Here is a 12,606-nt window from a genome sequence, read left to right on the forward strand (position 1 = left end):
GCATCATTCACATCCGAATGTCAACCGCTCTCCTTCCCCGTTTCTGAAAGAACCACGTTATTTATTTAGGCTTTGGTTTGGGGCTCTCTGTGGCAACCTTGTTTGGAAGAGTACCGGGCATGCTGGTACACGGTGCTCCAGGGGAGAAACGGCGCCAGGAAAGCTTGTCTCGACACATCACATTGGCCGCTAACTGTCTCCAAAGGATCTCAAAACATCCCGCTCGGCCAAAGGGTATTTCTCATGACTTTCATCCCCACCTGCCCAGGCCTTTCAAGTGGACCCTGATCCTGAAAGCATCCCCCAATTTCAGAACCTTGTTATTTGCTACTATCCTTGACCACGAGCCACTTGCATGGGCCTGGCATCCACCTGGTACATCATCATCTAAACCAGGGGTCCGTCAACTTTTTTGTAAAGGGTAACAGATAGTAGATATCCTTACTTGTGGGCCATTTGGTCTCTGTTGAAACTACTCAGCTCTCCGATATAATATGCACTGAAGTGGCCACATACAATAGATAAACGAATAAGCATGGCTGTGTGCCAATAAAACTTTATTTATAGGCACTGAAATTTGAGGGTTATGTAATTTTCACATGTCACGAGATACATCTTTATTATTTTCTTTCAACCATTTAAAAATGGTTAGCTTGCAAGCAGTACAAAACAGCAGGTGGGCTGCCAGATTTGGCCTGTGGGCCATAGTTTGTCCACCCCTGTGCTGCACGAGAGAGAGACAAGCTCCCCCACTAGCCACACCCCCAGCCCCAGTCATTTCACTGCCAGTTTCTGGTTTAACGTTTTGTCTTTGCCTTTTTCATTCCCGGCTCTGGCTACTACGGGGTGATGGCCAAAACGAACCAGGAACTTCTGTATTTTGGTTAAATCTAAATCCACTTAGAAGCAACCAAAGGGCTAGTCTCATGGGGAATAAAGACCAGGCCAGGAAGGAGTCTAGGTTTCTGATTTCCTCTCCTGCTGTGTTAGCATATGCACAGATACAGTTAGCCTTTTTCCAGAAGAGGCAGCAAGTCAACTCACAAAACAATGTAAAAAGGCAGCTCCTATTCTGAATAAAGGCTCTGGCCACCTTCTCCCATTTAAACTTCTACAGTACGATTAGCAGCAATGAGAGATGCCTGTAGTCGGCCAGATTCCCCGATGAACTTCCCCACAGAACGGAGAGAGCTTATTTCAGCATTTCCAACCCTGTGTGGGAACTTAACGCTAACTTCACAACTCTCGAAGATTCGTCGGGACCGCCCCTGAACAATTTACAATCATAATCCTTGGACAGCACTGCTTCAGGCCTCCTCTATTTTTTCCATGTGATATTTCCATTTGTCACGGTACCAGTTTTGATTTGCTTATAACGACATCACATGCAGAGCCAGAGAGGAGCTTCCCTTGCAAAAAACCCTTCCAAACTTTTACATTTTTGGTCTGGTCTGCTTTTTTTTTTTTTTTTTTTTTTAACTGTGGTACTTAAACCCTTCACCAGCTTGGCTGGTACAGTCCTGAAAGCATTGAATCGTCCCTTAGAGCTCATCCGGGGCATTGCCTGGCAGTATTTATGAGCAAATGCTTGTTTTAAAAGGGGAATATAATTAACATTCTACACCAACCATTCTTCAATAAAAAAAAATAAAAGGGGGACATAACAGGTTCAGTGTTGTAAACATAATTTCATGATTTAAAAAAATTTTGATCATTATTTTCACTGACTTTAAACTTATTTTGTTTGTTTGTTTACAAAAGTGGGGGAGACATGGTCCTAGTGAAATTCACAATTGACTAGCAAGTTCATGAATAAGTTTCTTCGGTAAAAATGACAATTATAAACACATACACGTACATATATTTTTCTTTATATCTGTCTCTACATCTATGTCTGTCTACATCTAGATTGCTTGATCGATAGATAAATAAAAGAACAGCTAATATTTGAGTGCTATGTAGCAGGCACTGTGTTTAGTAAAATCTCACTGAATTCAACTCTCACTTGAGAAAGGGATCATTTGTCACGCCATTTACAGACCAAGAAAACATTTCCTCCTTTATTCTTAATTTATAAATCCATAAATCTGTCCCTTTCCAAGTACATTATGCTGAGGATTTTGACTCGTAAGCGATGCAGGCAAGATTCAGTTAAGTGCCGTCAACTAAAGAATTAGAGGGAAAAAGAGACTCAAGAACACACAACCCAACAGAAGGCAGTATCCTGAGTCACAGGAAGAGAGAGAGATTACTTACCTGCAAATGTATTTTAAGCCTAATTCCGTCACTAAACTACATGCCCTAGAATTCAATTTTGCAAATAAAAGAAATCCACTGCCTTTTATTTCAAAGGTCCCGGGAGGATGGCAAGGGCTGCTGGAGTTTCCAGATGATTGGCACCGACTGTCCTCATATCCACTGTCTTCTGTAGCACCTCATGTGACCTGTGAGACAGGCCTTGGAGGCAATTTTGAAGCCCCTGGGACACCGACACAGCGGCCAAGTTTATTGGTACTGGGGCTGCCACAGTTGGTGTGGCTGCTTCAGTGGCCAACACTGGAACAGTGTTTGGCAGTTTCATCAAAACCCCCGGAAACCCTGAGGAAAAGAGGACACAGAGGGGCCCCATTCCAGAATGTCACTTAAGACGTGGAAGGCTTCTGTAGTCCTTGCCCAGCCAAGTCATTTCAAGGCTTCCAAGGAATGAAACGTGAGAGAAGATAAACTTCGCTTTCATCTTCAAAAACATCAAAAAATAAATAACATCAAAATGCAGGCTGGATAAGGACGACTCCAATGTGCATACATAAGTAATAGTGCATTAATCGGTCCCAGGGGATTGCTCAAGCTCACTAGACTTTATTTGCTATAAAACTGGGGACATGGGGCAGAGAGGCACTCAAGGATTCCAGCCAGAAAGAATCTCTGTCCCTCTGCATCACGTGTTAGTGCTTCCTTCCTTTCTCAGTCAAGAGGAAAGACGTGGAATTGATCAATTTCTCAGGCCCTCTACTCCGTGAAGCTCCACTGAGCCCCCTTAGCTATCTCGGCCAGTTTATAGGTGCCAAAGCCAGCCAATTCACTGAAATATCTTGTTTTAGAAAACCCAGTAGCTATTATGTACCTTGATCCATGATCTAAGTCTTATTTCCTCAGCTATTGAAATCTTAGGAAGACCTTTTACACCCACTAGGATGGCTATAATAAAAAGTATGGACAACAACAAGCATTGGCAAGAATATAGAGAAAATGGAACTCTCATACACTGCTAATGGGAACGCGGAACAGTGCAACCATTCTGGAAAACGGTCTGGCAGCTCCTCAAAGGTTAAACACAGAGTGACCACATGACCCAGCAATTCCACTGCTAGGTATACAACCAAGAAAAACGAAAACATACGACTACGCAAAACTTGTACACAAATGTTAACAGCAGCACTGTTCGTCACAGCCAAAAAGTGGAAACAAGCCAAATATCCATCAACTGATGAATGGATAAGCAAAATGTGTACCTATCCACACAATGGAATATGATTTGCCAATAAAAAAGGAATGAAGTACTGATATACGCTACAACATGAACGAACCTTGAAAACACTATGGTAAGTGAAAGAGGCTAGACACAAAAGGCCGTATATGATTCCATTTATGTGAAATGGCTAGAACAGGCAAATAGCAGATGGGTGGTAGCCAGGGCTGGGAGAAGCGGGGAGTGGGGAGTGACTGCTAACTGGGACAGGCCTTCTTTTTGGAGTGAGGAAAATGTTCTGGATGGTGGTAATGGTTGCACCATCTTGTGAATATATACTAAAAAATCACAAATATACAAAAACAGGTTCTCAGGAAGAGAAAACTGTTTATTAATAGAGTACCACCTGCCAGAGCTGAGCTAAGCTCCTACGGGCAGCCCTCATGGTAAGACCGTGACACTGGTGATAACCAGTTTTACAGCTGAGGAAACGAAGGTCCAGAAAGAATCCAGGACTTGCCCGACATCACCCAGCTGTAAGAAATAAACCAATCCAGTTCCCTCCCAATCCACTATCCATTGTCTTCCTCCTGGACGGCATAAGGCTGCAGCCTTGTTTACTTAGACCATTTCCCAGCCATGTGACCCTTAGGAACCTCAAGCAGACCCTCAAATTCCTGATCTGTAATAGTGGTCTCTGTACCTAGCCCTCCTAGAGCCTCAATTATACAGTACAAGCTAGCAGACCAACATCTTGTTTCCAGAATGGGGCCTGGGTCCTCAATCCTCAGCTGTTCAAGTCTGTCAGATGGTTTACTGTAACTGCACGTTTTAGTTTCCTATGCGTGGCATCAAGGAACTTCCCAAAACATCTGGTGGAGGGGAGCTCCCTGAGGTAACAAGGGATGGAGAAGCTGAGAGGAGAAATGGGCACCCGGTTCTCAGGGAATCCACCCAACGCCCCTGAAGGCCTGACTTCTCCACCGTGCTTCTCCATCCACGCATCCTTTCCAAGTTCGCCACCAGCTAGACCTTGAGCAGCCTCTCGAATCACCCCGCTTCCGGGCTGGAGACAGCAGCGTCAGGAACCCCTCCTTCCTCACCAAGATGCCTGCGACTTTTGGTTCTTCATGTCTCGATGACAATCACACTGTGTTTCTACTCATTCCCATTGTTTCCTTAAGTCTCAGGGTGGGAGGTGGGCTAAGCTAAGCGGGGCAGGGGGAAGCCTTATGCTCCAGGATTCTTACCAAGCCTTGCCCGTGTCGGTTTATTTGGGGTAGGTATCAAAAACAGAAGTAGCTCCCATCCTTCTCACGGACCACATTACCTTCGTTCCCTTGATGACAAATCTAATTCTAAAACGAAAATGGCCAACAGCTAGGAGTATAATCTACCTTGTCTATTTACAAGATAGCTTACATTGTAAAAAGCCGTAACCTGCTCCTTCAGCCTCAAAAGTATAGAAGATGTACCATGGATTTGCATGGATGTGAACCAGCAAGTCCTTCCCGCAGCCTGGCCAAGGGGAGCCCACTGGTGTAGATGGCCAGAGGGCTGCAGAATAATCTTCCTGAACACATGTGACTAAAGGCTGCTTTCCCTTTTTTGTTTAATTTTAATTTTTTTATTGAAGTACACTTGATTTACGATGTTATCTTTTTTTTTTTTTTTTTTTTTTGGCTGTGCCACGCAGCTTGTGGGTTAGTTCCCCGTCCAGGGATCGAACAACCCGGGTCAAGGCAGCGAAAGCGCCGAGTCCTAAGCACTGGACCACCAGGGAATTCCCGTGTTACCTTATTTTTTAAATCCCATTCTTTTGCGTGGGATTATAACCCTGTCCTGATAATAAATAGCAGAGGAGATTGGCAAATGCACAACGAGGGCTGAGACCACACTTCAGTTGGCTGGTGAGACCCTCACTCTACCACTAATGGCCTCAAACAGAACAAAGATGCCACCTTCTTTTTTTTCCCCCCCCAGGAGAAATATTTATTTATTTATTATTTTATTTATTTATTTATTTATTTATTTGCGGTATGCTGGCCTCTCACTGTCGTGGCCTCTCCCGTTGCGGAGCACAGGCTCCGGACGCGCAGGCTCAGCGGCCATGGCTCACGGGCCCAGCCGCTCCGCGGCATGTGGGATCTTCCTGGACCGGGGCACGAACCCGTGTCCCCTGCGTCGGCAGGCGGACTCTCAACCACTGTGCCACCAGGGAAGCCCAAGAAATATTTATTTTATTCTGAACTGAAAAGTTGAGTTCTGGCCAAGGACGGCACTTTTTAACCATCAACAGCCCCAGAAGGTTCTGAGAGCGTGGCTGAAGTTCAGAAGCCGGATTGTTTTTGTCTCCTTTTCCTGGTGTTGAGGCTGGCAAGCGAATATAATGAAGCCGTAAGAGTCACAGATTCACATTTGTTAAGAGGCCAAAAAAGCCCTTTCCCTCTTCAGATTCTGGGTGGCATGGAAATAAGTAAAATTATTTTGAAAGTTTGTTCAAGTTGTCTTTCTGAGATTTTGAAGCAAATTCTACATCATGAGGAAGGCAGCCTAAAAGATTTCAAGGTGCCCAGTATCCAGACCTTCTGACTATCTCCCTATCAATACCTCCCAGCCTTAGAACAGCTGCCCGTTTGCGGAGCTCCCTCCGATGCCATTCATGTGCTCCTCTGGGAGCGGCTGGGGCCCAGGAAGGAACACGGACTTCCCTGGGGTCCCAGGGAGCAACGGAGCCAGGACTTGAACCAGCCTCTTCTGATTTTCCATTGGAAAACCACCTGTCGCAGGTACTGCTGGTCGCGGACAACCCCTCTGACAAGCCACCGTTTGTAGCAAAGAACAGACCTCCCCAGCTCTGCCTTCCTTCCGCAGTCACACCACACAGCATGAGTCCGCACCTCCGAACACGGGAAACCATTTGGTAAGACACGAGTATTAAAAAAATAAGCTGCGTGACATTTATTTTGTCTTGTTAACATTAATATCTGTAGAAACATTTTTATTGTCAGTATAAAAATTAACAGGCTTTATTAAATACTTTCTCCAATTTCATAGCGCGTTAAAAATCAGTGTCACCTCCATTCATGCTGCATGGCTACAGCAGAGTGAGCAGGTGTTTCGAAAGCAAAACACAGCACTTTCATATAGAATGGACAGCGTGGCAGTATTCTGACGCTGGCATTACGTGGGATTCTTTTGGTGAGGTCCTGCTAGGCGGAAGCAATTCCTTAAGAAGGTGGAAGGATCCCCCAAACTATCAGCAGAACAACTCGGTGTTTCCATTTTCTTCGACGGGACGTGAAGATTCTGCAAGGCTTCTCTGTCGCCAATGAATCTGGAAGCCATTATGAAGATTCGCCGAAGAACACAGGCTAATCTGATCAACGTGCAACTCAGGGGCAGAAGGCCAGCTGCCGGAGAGCAGGACACTCTGCTAGCATCTCAACGAAGGGCCCTCCTTGAGGAATGGACTAAGGCATCTTTTTAAGAGAACGGTGGTACCATTTGTCTTGGCGAGCCCAGTTAAACGTTTATGGGCCCAATGACAGAGCTGCACCAAAACAAAACGCCTTCTTACTAACGAGTCCTTTTTAACGTGGGCATCTAGGTGGTTTAAGAGCAATCACCTGACAGCAGAGTTGAAACACAAATAAATCAAAACTTCATTTTCCCCAAATCAGTCCTAGTTTGTAAATATTTCTCTTTTCAAAGGATCTGATAACTAGTTAAGTCCAAGCAAAAGGTTAGCTAGTCTGATGTGCTGCCGGCATACAAATGCCACTTAAATTACCAAAAAAAGCCAAAAAAACCCCCCAAAAAACTATAAACAATTGTTTTGTATATTACCAATTCATTAATAAATTAATGTTACACCATTTTCCCTGAAAGCAAAAGTATTTTTCCACCTCTGCTCGGTGAAAATTAAGAAATTCTGTGTAAGAACAGCATTTAGCAAATAGCTATTTAAAAAAAAAAAAAGAGAGAGAGAGACCAATTCTCTAGGTACATTGGGACATCCATTTAAAATCAATACAAAAAATAATTCCTTGTAAATATATAATATATATTTATACATAATTTGAATATATTTACATACATCCAGCACCTATATACTGCAATTGTGCTCTATAAGTATGTGCTGACATATATTTTCTCCATTTATTACAAAATTCACAAGCAATGCAGAATGCATGTTTGCCTTGAGTCTGGCTGGTCCACAGCCAGTACCCACAGTGGGTCATCAGAACGTTATGGCCCATGGCAGTCCATTGCCCCAGAAACATTCTTCTTCTCCTGGTGAAGATTACAAATTCTTTACACGTGTGCGGATTACTTTTCCAATTATTTACTCCTCTGATACATATACACACACAAGCCAAGACAACAGGCTCCCAGAGGCAGGGCCTCCCTGCTCAGTACAGCTAGGTTCCTGGTGCCACCCTGTTTGCGGACGGGGGGACAAGCCCATTCATGTTTTAACACTGCCGTTTCTATGTGGATACTGAGGAAGACAGGGTTCGTAAGGCATGGGGTCCGGAGAGAAAACAGAATCATCTCCCGAAGAGCAAGAACTCCTTGTGTCAGGGTAACTAGGTGAATACTGTTCGAGAGGCTGACTGAGGTCCAAGTATTCCTGAAAGAAGGGAAGAGAGACGTTTTATTTCATCTCGGGTCAGGATAACAAGGTGAATACGGTTCGAGAGGCTGACTGAGGTCCAAGTATTCCTGAAAGAAGCGAAGAGAAGACTTTTATTTCAAACGCAGGCTCTTGAGACGTTGATATGGGAGTTGGGACAACATGGGGGCACCCCCAGCAGGTTGAGACCTGCCCACCCGGGCTTCCACAAAGACCACCTTGAGACCCCAACTTTATCTCCTCTAGGCTGCCCTTCACTTTTCTTCTCAAGCCATCTCAAATGAACTATCGGCAAGTAGGGAATGTTAACACCCAGCTGAGCAGCCACCTCGACGGGCGCAGACCCAAAGACCTGCTTGTTAGACCACACGGTTCAAATCCGCACCCAGCAAAATGGAAAAGACATAAGATGTCGTGGATGCCCGGGACCCCTTTCCATAGCTGAGACCATGAATATTTATTTCACGAATTACATTTTACTATTGTAGCTTCCAGGATAATTTAAGGGATATTTTTATGTCTTCATTCAGCAGGTAATTTCACAGATGCAATTCATTACTCTCAGACGCTCTCTGAGTTGAAAATGTAAACAGGTTCAAAAAAGGCTTGGATATACTCTGTTTGTTACATCCACAATGGACTGTTGGAGAACAGTTTAGGAAAATGCAGGTTGCGTTTTAACGTTTTGAAGGTTTGAAATTCAAAAAGGGCTCTTCTGCTCCCTGAAGTATCCATCGGTGTTGCTGTCAGAAAGCCCACCCGATGGCCCCTAGATAACATTGCTTCCGACTTAAGACAGGGTGAGAGCTTACTGCCTGCTCTTGTGTGGCCCGTGAGCTAAGAACGGTTTTTTAACATTTTGAAATGGTTGGGAAAAAAATCAAAAGAAGAATAACATCTCATGGTATTAAAACTATGTAAAATAACAAAATTCACACTAAATTTAAATTTTAGGGTCCATCCAGTTTTATCTAAACACAGACATATTCATTTACACATCGTCCGTGGCTGCTTTCCTGCTACAATGGCAGAGTTGAGCGTTGCTACAGAAACCCACAAAGAGGCCCATAAAGCTGAAAGTTGACTGTCTGGCCCTTGACAGAAAAGGTCTGCAAAGTATGAAAAGATTTCTAAACTGGGAAACTTCTGGGCATCACTGCCTCAACTGGGCTAGCATGTTGGGGTGCTTCTGCTCACACCCCCAAAAGCCAAGGAGAATACTATGACACATGGTTTTGCTGAAGGGGAGCAAAAAGTGCAGACCACAGCACAACCAGCCTCAGTGTTATCAGAAAAGAGCCCACAGAATGTTGGCGACTATACATTTTAAAAGACAAAAAACCCCAAAAAAACAACAAAACCCAAACCACCCCTGTAATTCATCACCAGGTTTGGCAAGAAAAAGAGTCCCCATCCAAGAATGGGGGATGTGTCAGTTCCAACAACATCAGGAGGAACTGCACAACTGGAAACAAACACGCCCACCACATCAAAAGAGAACTTTTTTGCTTACAATGATAAAAATGAAATTTTGTCCTAAATGGAACCAATTTTCTCCAGCATATGGTAATGATTTTCAGAAGGAAAGAAACTTCGATTTTTATATCCGTTAGACAATATGGCATTCCGCTTTTTAATTTTAGGATGCTAGATGTAAATTTCAGGGTGAAAATGGGCCCACTTTAAATGTAAATATATAAATAAACAGCACAGAGCATGGACACAAGATCATTAAAATGGAACTTTAGTGCTTTCCCAGTTTCTGACTGAAGCCATAAATGTTCAGATCTGATAGGGAAAAAAGAAAAAAAACTAGGGGTATCAGTGGATTCCAAGTCTAGGGTTAAAGGAACTTATACTAGAAACAACAATTTTGGCAGGAGAAGAAAGTTGGTGTTTTTTTTTTTTTCCCTTGAACTGTTCCTTTCAACTTCTGAAGGTCAGCTGTATTCATTTAAATGCAATCTCTCCCTTTATCAGCTACAGTCAGACACAGATAATATTGCTGGCTTAAGGCTTCAAATCACAATATTTGATTATTTTTTTAAAAAAATCAGTCTGAAACTATTAAATGCATTATTTTAAAATAAAGGTATTCTTTTCCTTCTAAAATATTTAGGCAATTTTAACCCGTTTTTGCTGTTATTAAGACAATTGTAGGGTTTTTCTCCCCCCCACCCCCCACTGTTTGGAGGAACACTATTCTACATCCTCATCAAATATCTCTAATTCGTTCACTAACAAGTTCTCCCTATTGTGGGGTTTTTCTGGCCTTGACGGGTTTATCATCTTTCCTGCTCAGACCACTTTGTTTCCACAACCAGAGATGACTCTCTCCGCATGGTGAAGCAGCCACTGACATGGCCGAGTTTGGACAATGAGTGACAAAAGAGGGTTTCTTTTGTTGATATAGATTATAAATATTTTCTAGAAAATAAATATTTTAACAAAAGGTATGAATTTTCACTTAAAGATCCTGTAAGTCACTCATTAAAGGAAACTCTGTGTACATTTACGCTGTGACCAGGCAGGGTCACATCATTATATAGAAGCTGGAATGTGTCACACAGAAGCTGTGTCATGTGTTATATAGAAGCTGGAATGGCACAACTTCAATGCATCCCATCAAGCTCATCAGAAACGGACCATCAGCAGCCCTCACCCTAACGACCAGGGCAAGGAACCCAACAGCACAGAAATCCCAGCTCCTTCCCACACAAACCCAAACACTGCAGTCGGACATTTCTTTCCTCTCCCCGTCCCCCTACATATACGCACCCTGGACCCACCACCCACATGCCACAGTGAGGGGCAGCCTCAGGTGGGGTCCTCTGTCTCTGGTTTTGTGAGACAGAACTCTCAAGATGTAGTTCTGAGAAAAGTCAGGAGTTGGGAGGAACACGTAGGTTCACTCTGTCTGATCCCTGTGGAACAAGGATAAACTATACCCCAGAGTCCAACAGGGGAGGCTACATTTCAAAAACTGTGCTGGTCTCCCAAGCAAGGACCCTGGGCTTCTGGAAGGAGGTTCTTACCTCATTGGTTGTGAGTGTGAGAATTCGATCCAAGTCTTCTACCAACTGCTTGAAGGTGGGTCTCTGTGAGGGCACCGCATGCCAACAGTCTCTCATCATCATATACCTGGAAGAGATGGGTTTCCTTGGTGAATTAAATCCCTGAGTACTAGGGGGCATGGCTATAAAGCCAGTCTTAATAGTCAATGTGGAGAGATGTCCTCGATTACGAAAATGTATCAGAACTTCCCTAGCAGCTAAATTAGGGGGTGGGATCCACTTTGCCAAAAGAGGCACTGCTTTATTCCTCTGAAAGGCACTTGGATTTACAAAAACATCACGTTAACCAAAACGTTTTAGGAAGGTATATATGCCATCAAAAGAGACACTTCCATGAGTTTTCACGGCTGACTTCTGGTATCCCTGTGGCAGTGACTTATAATAGGGTATCACATTTCCACGGCACTTTTGCACACTGTGGGAAGAGCCCTAGAGGAGCAGGCGGGAATCCGGTCTTCCCTCCCCACACGCCCCTGCCTGGACCAAAGCTGCTCTACTGTTATCTGCCTGACACTCTGAACAAAGGTTCCTCAGTTTTAAAAAACTGAAGTTTGAAAACTACAACTTTAAGGCAAGGTTCTTATGAATTAATCTGCTGTCACTGGGCTGTACCTTCACTTCCTGATTAACTCTTGGATAGGCCTCGGTTCCCCGGCCTTATCTTGAGGATGGGTTCCGACAGACCCTCTAAGGCAGCAAAAGCACCAGGAATGACAAGGAACACAATACAACGCAAGAGGGAGGGGATATGGGGATATATGTTTATGTATAGCTGATTCACTCTGTTATAAAGCAGAAACTAACACACCATTGTCAAGCAGTTATACTCCAATAAAGATGTTAAAATAAATAAATAAATGCCTTTATATAACATACTATAAAATGTGGCCATTCATCAGATGTCCACTGTACACCGAAAAGCACTCATGGGATTGCTGACATAAAATCCCGTGAAATGATACCCAAGAGACCGCGGTCTCTGGGACAATCCCTCTTCTTAGTCAATTCTGAGGGTTGGAAGGAGAGACTCCTTTATAAAGCACTGACGTTACTGCGCAAGACCCATGTCACCAACACAATGTAATTCCACTTAAAGTGCGGGGTGGGTTTTGCTAGAAAGCAGCTCATGGTTTTAGAGTCAGATCGGGTACTCTAAGGATGGCACCTGGACAAGTTTTTAATTCTCTGCACTAAAATATGGGTGAAATATAGGTAACCAGACGCTAGTTCATTCGCCCTGAGGAATGTGGTTGAGGTCCATCTATAATAGCAATTTTCAATGGTCACAAAGAGGCTGCAGAAGCACCCATTCTCCACTACTCGCTGAGCAGGGGCCAGGCACAACCCACGAGGAAAGGGGGCAGCCCCAGGGCTTTTGAGCTTGCGTATGTGGGAAGCCTGATGTACCTTCCTGTCACTTTGAC

At 43.9% G+C, this 12,606-nt stretch overlaps 1 protein-coding gene across 19 annotated transcripts in view; it reads right to left on the minus strand.

The window, feature by feature from the left end:
• Window positions 1-6,406: 6,406 nt before the first annotated feature.
• FGFR2 (fibroblast growth factor receptor 2) overlaps window positions 6,407-12,606 on the minus strand; it is a 103,777-nt gene continuing 97,577 nt past the window's right edge. For 14 of the 19 annotated variants that reach the window (XM_032608376.1, XM_032608375.1, XM_032608374.1 and 11 more), the window contains 2 exons: window positions 11,144-11,249; window positions 6,407-8,105 (listed from right to left, as the gene is read on the minus strand). In XM_032608376.1, coding sequence (XP_032464267.1) covers window positions 7,941-8,105; window positions 11,144-11,249 — 271 coding nt within the window. In that variant the 3' untranslated portion in view covers window positions 6,407-7,940. Of the gene's footprint in view, window positions 8,198-11,143; window positions 11,250-12,606 lie in introns of all 19 variants that reach the window. The other 5 variants (XM_032608377.1, XM_032608363.1, XM_032608362.1 and 2 more) reach the window with 3 other exon arrangements.

This window comes from Phocoena sinus, chromosome 16, assembly GCF_008692025.1.
Source record: "Phocoena sinus isolate mPhoSin1 chromosome 16, mPhoSin1.pri, whole genome shotgun sequence".
Taxonomy (NCBI): domain Eukaryota; kingdom Metazoa; phylum Chordata; class Mammalia; order Artiodactyla; family Phocoenidae; genus Phocoena; species Phocoena sinus.